This window comes from Triticum urartu, chromosome 3A (genome assembly GCF_056163025.1).
Source record: "Triticum urartu cultivar PI428250 chromosome 3A, HENAU_Tu73, whole genome shotgun sequence".
NCBI lineage: Eukaryota > Viridiplantae > Streptophyta > Magnoliopsida > Poales > Poaceae > Triticum > Triticum urartu.
The window spans coordinates 645,710,926-645,716,483 of record NC_141875.1 but is presented as its reverse complement, the minus strand read 5'-3'; the positions used below and the strand labels follow the sequence as shown (position 1 = coordinate 645,716,483).

Genomic DNA, 5,558 nt, shown 5'->3' with positions numbered 1-5,558 from the left:
AACTGCCCTGACTGATTAATAATCAATTAATCAGTACTCGGGGTCGCCCAAGCTGCCCAATTAGTCATAGGATAATCATCGTCTTCTCAGGCCTCGGCCCCCGCGCCCGCTTGAGCGGTCACGTTGGAGGGCGAGAGGAGGAGGAGGGGCAGCAGCAATAAAGGCGCAAGCTTTGTTTTCTCGGGGACGGACGGACGGGGCCCCTTCCTTCCCTTTGGGCGTCGAGAGAAGCACGAGGGAGCGGTGACTGAGAGGAGAGAGGGATAAACTGTTCCCACCACCACCACCACCACCACTGCGCCCACTCTCCAGTCTCCAGTCCCTTCCTCCTCTCCACCCGCTCCCCACCCCGCACCCCTCCCTCCGGCCCCTTTCCTTCCCTCCCCCGCCTTTCCCTTTCGCCGTCCGCCGGCCGGGCTCGGATCCGCCCCGCCGCGGGGGATGATGGACTTCGACGGCGGCATTGGCGATCAGAGGTGCGCCTCCTTCCTCCTCCGCCCGGCTTCTTGATCCTCGCCAACCACCGTACGGCGCGACGGCGCGGTCGGAGAAAAAGCGTGGTGTTTTCTTTTTTTTTTGGTTGAGTCGCGCGATTTGTTTCTTCTTCGGGCCTTAATCCCGTCCTCGTCGTCGGCTGATTGAGCCGCCCTAATTTCGCTTTCTCGGTACGGCGGTTGCTTCTCGGTTGGTTGGGCGCGGCGCTGGCGCTGGCTACCTGCCTGCTAGTACCGCCCGCCCTTTTCCGTCCTCATCATCTTCTTGATCTTTTCGTCCTCGCGTGATGTTTGGGGAAAAGACTTCCAATTCCGGGAGGGAAATAAAGGATCATGCCTTCTTTTGACGGAGGCTTTTAATTTCCTCTTTTGTGCCGTACTGTGGTTGGTTGCGGTTAGGGATGGCCGTGTGTGTGTTGGTCTTGGTCTTGTCTTTTGCTGTTAAACCCTAGCTAGCTGCTGTTCATGGCCTCCTTCCATTTCTCCTGCCTCTGTTTCTTTGGGTTTTGGCCCATGCCAGGCTGTTTCTTTCATGTGAATGCTTCAAGTTTCCTAATCCTCAAAGGTTTCCTTTTTTTTCTTACTGCGAGTTACCATTGCGCTGTTAGATTTTTTTTCTGCAAATAGTTTGCACTTGATACCGCACTCTCGGGGTCCTGAACATTCAGGAGTGCCGCAGCAAAAGGGAAACATTGAAATGTGCTAGCACATGAGTTGAATTTTTCACCCTCTTTTCAGATAAACTTGGGGTTTTTACATGTTCAGGTTACAGCTCATGTTCTGTGATAAGCCTGTTCAAAGATGTATACTCTGCATTTTGCTCATTCTTTCTGTAAAATTTTCAGCAATTGTTGAAATCTGAATGCTCATCTCTAACAATGCTCTTCGATGTTGAACTTTGTGCAGTGAGATGTGGGACTGGCAGAGTCAAGAGTTTGATTTGCAGAAGGATCTGCTACCAGGTTTGCAGCATGCTTTCGTATCATTCCTTCTGTCCGAAAACTGCATCCGGTTAACTGATGAGAATTCTTCTTCTGATTTCGCAGTTCCATCTACCTCCCTGTGGGCTGAAGCAAACCACAATGAGGTTGATTCTTGGAGCCTGTTCGATGAGCAAACCCCAATTAAAGAATGTACAGACATAGATTTGCCCTTCTGTGATATAGGAGGTAAAAAAATATGCTCTGTCATTTACATACCATTGTTACCTCTGACCACTAACATACTGTACTAACATATCGTGGTTACCTCTGGCCATGAACATACTGTACTATCAGTGAAGGATGTCTAAGCATCTAGTGTGAAGTCACTAGTATGTTTTACTACCTGTATGTGAATTGAGCCGCTGTTTTGTTTGAAATGTTCATTAATTATATAAGTGCCATGTATTTCATGATGAAGTATCTGGAAACATGTCTTTGGTTGCATTTTTGTATGCAAGCAGGGCAGTAGATACAACATAGTCATCTGGTTGTTAGCATTTGTGAAAAGTTGTTTTGCGCAGTTGCACTCAAATAGGTTTAATTTGAACCACCACTTAGAACTGTCTATAATGCAACTGAACTATGATTTGACCTTTAATCAGAAGCCAGAACAGTGGATTTTACATGTAATTCCTGACCCCTCTCGCCAAAGCAAATAAGAGATGAAAGGAAATTGGCAATCCTATCTTATAACACATTTTAATTGTATGCTGAGAATGCACTTCAGGTTTTGTGACCTTGTGTGAGTACAATGCAGATATTATTATCAAGGAATTTGATGAAGGAAAGGAAACCTTACAAGCTAAACGAAGGCGTATGCTGCAGTTCTGTCCAGACAATTCTGAGGTACGTGCAACGAAGTTACCTATGGACTAATACTTTTTGATTTCGACAATCTGTGTCCAGTTGAATTTTACATTCATTACAATGGTGGTTTAACTCCATCAATATGTACTGGTTTGTATGTAGATCGACTGTTCTCTGACAGATGGGCTCTTGGAAAATCTGCAAGTGGATTTGGATTTCTCTAGTAGGTCTTCCATCATCTCTGCAAAGTGTTACACTGAGTTGATTCTCCTCCATTTATCCTAATCCTAGAGCTGATTGCAGGTGACGAGCATTTGTTAGAGTGTGTTGGGACAGAGGAACTACCTGAACAATGGCTGGTTGATTGCTCACAAGATAGTGAGAATCGTTCGCCCCTGGAAGAAGTGTATGTTGTTTACTGAGGTCCACCTTGTGCTTGGCTTAACAGTATTTCTGTTAACTGCCATCTGTTACGTATTTATGTTTCTCATGGTTTCTGATCCTTCTCGACAGGAAAAGTCCTAGTGCTGCTGCGGAAGTAAATACCTCTGGTTAGTAAAATGGTCCCAGTATACAAATCATCACTTATTATCGCAATTGTAAAGCTACTGATGCTAGAACTCTTTGTTTCAGTTCTTCAGAATTCGTTGGTCGAGCTCGAGGAGCAGCCTATCATGAAAGTTGAGAAGAAACCTCCGCAAGCTAAACCTACACCTCTGAAAGGTTTGCTTACTGACCCCATTGCTGTTTGATCAGAGCACCCATTAGTTCAACTATTTTTTACACAGTTACTCTGATTGCATAGCGCTGCATAATCTGTGCAAGTCGCTCATACATGGTTCTTCTGACTGACTTGCAGCTGGAAGAAACGTCATCAGAGCAAAGAAGCTGAAAGTGGCATCGGTGGCCTACCCATTCGAGCTCATCAAGCCGTGCGGCTTCCACGGCGCCACCACCCTGAGGGACATCAACCAGAAGATCCTCGCTCCTCCCTCGTACAGGATCAAGCACAAGATCGACGAGGCGTCCGCTCCGTACCAGGAGGCGTCGGCCATCTCCGGGAAGCCCGTGGTCCACAAGACGAAGATCCACACCGAGGGGGGCAAGGGCAGCATCACCATCACAAGAACGAGAGGCTGACGAAGTTCTTCACATAACCACCGCGCTGTAGCTGTCTAGATGATTTTTGTGGCCAAAGAAGTGTGTATGGTTGGGCTGGGTTGGGTTGGGTTGTTCTTTGCTGCTGCAACATTTGACCTGTGCTGGCTTTGTTAGGTTGGTTGACTGGTAGAGCAGGCCTAGAAGTGTGCGTAGGCAGTGGGTTTGGCTAGCGTGTTTCTCTTTTTGGTCCAAAGGTGGAAAAAGTTGATGTGATAATCAGGTTAATATGGACATATGTGTATTACGTAGTTTGGTGAGATTAAATTATATAATTTGCAGCACCTATATATTGTACCCCAGCCTCATTTGCAGATGTTGTACCCATCTCTGTTGCTTCCCATACCTGAAACCCTGAATCTTGCTTGTACCACCACCATAACGGGCCCTAGGCAGTGATGATGGTGTCCATGATCCGATCCAATGATCAGACAGACAGGCAGACAGCCGGATGATGAGATGGGTAGTGCGGCGTCCCTACTTTCCCTCCCGTACTAAGATGCAGTAACTGTCAGGATTTGCAGTAATTGGTACCGAGATCTTCTTGTCTTGCCTGCTGCTACGGAGATCGGTCGATCGATCCATTTGATGATCCTCTTGCGCTGATGGAGCTCCTCATCATCAGTGCTGTGGGGCAGTAGAGCGGAGGAGAGGCTCATGAGCATGTGCAGCCTCGTACGGTTCGGAGTCCAGAAGAGAAGTAGATGCTAGGTGTGAGTGATGATTATGGTGTCCTTGGCTTGCTCATCCACGGGGTCCCCCCCCCCGCCTCTGTCCTGTGATGGCCATTTACTCTCATCCGTGCGTGAGCTTGGTATATGATGATGCATGGGTGGATCTATGCTCTGCTCAGGTCCTGTATGGGCCATACGCAGGGATCTATCTCGCCTCATCTCATGCAAATCATGTAGGAGTGCGCGCGATCTGTCTCAAGCTCTCGACAATTCAACTCCTGCACGGGCACGGCAGGGCGGGGACAGCAGCCGACCAGCGCGGTGACCACCCGGTTCTGTGAGCTTCCAACGGATGGACGCTGCTGCGCTGCATCATCGATCGGCCAGTGGACGCATCGCGATCTTGGTCGACCACGTACGCACCGTGCGACACGTCCATGTTGGTACAGGGACGAAAACGGAGCAGAAACTTTTTGATTTTCTGGCAAAACATGAAAACGTAGCGGAAACTTTTTGATTTCTTGGCAAAACATGAAAACGGAGACAAAATATGAAAGCGAAAGTGAATGTTTGCAAAACAAACAATAAAAATGATATTGTTTTACGTGGAAATGAAAATGATATATTTTTATGCGAAAATGGAAACAAAAACGGAACGTCGTTTTTCAGCGAAGTAGACACAAGAGTAAATGAAACATTTTGTTTTCGTGAATATAAAATTTTCTGTTTCTACTATGGGTCTACGGAACTACTGAGCAGACGATACTGAGTAGCCGAACACTGGACGATGCTTGATCCAGCGGCCGGCCTCCACTTTGTGCCACACATGCACAGCTTGATCTATAGAATCGTGCAAACATCGGCTACTCAGTATCGTGTGTATAGCAGCGCTCATTGGCCTATGACTGCTTTGTAGTCCAGCTTTCAAACATCACACAATTATACAATGAGCGGAATGGCCTATGTGTGGCCCAACTTCTATTACCATGCAAGGAAGTTTGCCCTGATCTCTCTCTCTCTAGAAAAAAGTTAACCCTGATTGTAACCTCAAAGGCCGGGCCTGAAACTCCAGTTCACGTATTGTTTTGTGATGTTACAATGTGTTTTACTTGTAAGAGTGTGACCTAAGGGCATCTCCAGCCGTTGGCCCCCCAGGGAGCGCCTAAAATCGCCGCCTGGGGGTGAGCCGGCGTAAAAATTGGGCCTAGGGGCGAGTTGGTCCCCAGCCGCTGGCCCCAAGGCCGCCCCCAGGCACGTTTTAAAATAAAAGAAGTTCGGCGAAGTTCGGCTTAAACACGATAAAATTCGGCCAAACACGATAAATTTCGGCACATTTCGGCGAAGTTCGCGGATTTTCGTTACATAGCACATATACATAAACTAATCTAAAGGAAAAATTGGCTGAAGTCGCCGCCGTCGCCGCCATCATCGTCGTCGGCCTT

General features: G+C 47.6%; 1 protein-coding gene across 2 annotated transcripts; it reads left to right on the top strand.

The window, feature by feature from the left end:
- On the top strand, nt 1-3,732 carry LOC125545733 (protein XRI1). 2 transcript variants are annotated; one of them, XM_048709762.2, is made up of 9 exons: nt 25-476; nt 1,401-1,456; nt 1,541-1,663; nt 2,235-2,323; nt 2,447-2,507; nt 2,588-2,690; nt 2,798-2,835; nt 2,918-3,007; nt 3,144-3,732. In XM_048709762.2, exons 1-9 carry the CDS (start codon nt 442-444, stop codon nt 3,422-3,424), a joined length of 876 nt encoding a protein of 291 aa, XP_048565719.1. In that variant the 5' UTR covers nt 25-441; the 3' UTR covers nt 3,425-3,732. The 2 variants fall into 2 exon arrangements, with proteins under 2 accessions (XP_048565718.1, XP_048565719.1); XM_048709761.2 differs by having other exon boundaries at nt 1-476; nt 1,401-1,663.
- Nucleotides 3,733-5,558: the final 1,826 nt, after the last annotated feature.

Excerpts from the sequence above, each read along its gene's own strand:
- LOC125545733 (XM_048709761.2), top strand. The coding sequence starts at position 442 with ATGATGGACTTCGACGGCGGCATTGGCGATCAGAG. Across the intron at positions 477-1,400 it reads GGCGGCATTGGCGATCAGAG|TGAGATGTGGGACTGGCAGA; the intron begins GTGCGCCTCCTT and ends AACTTTGTGCAG. Across the intron at positions 2,691-2,797 it reads CGTTCGCCCCTGGAAGAAGT|GAAAAGTCCTAGTGCTGCTG; the intron begins GTATGTTGTTTA and ends CCTTCTCGACAG.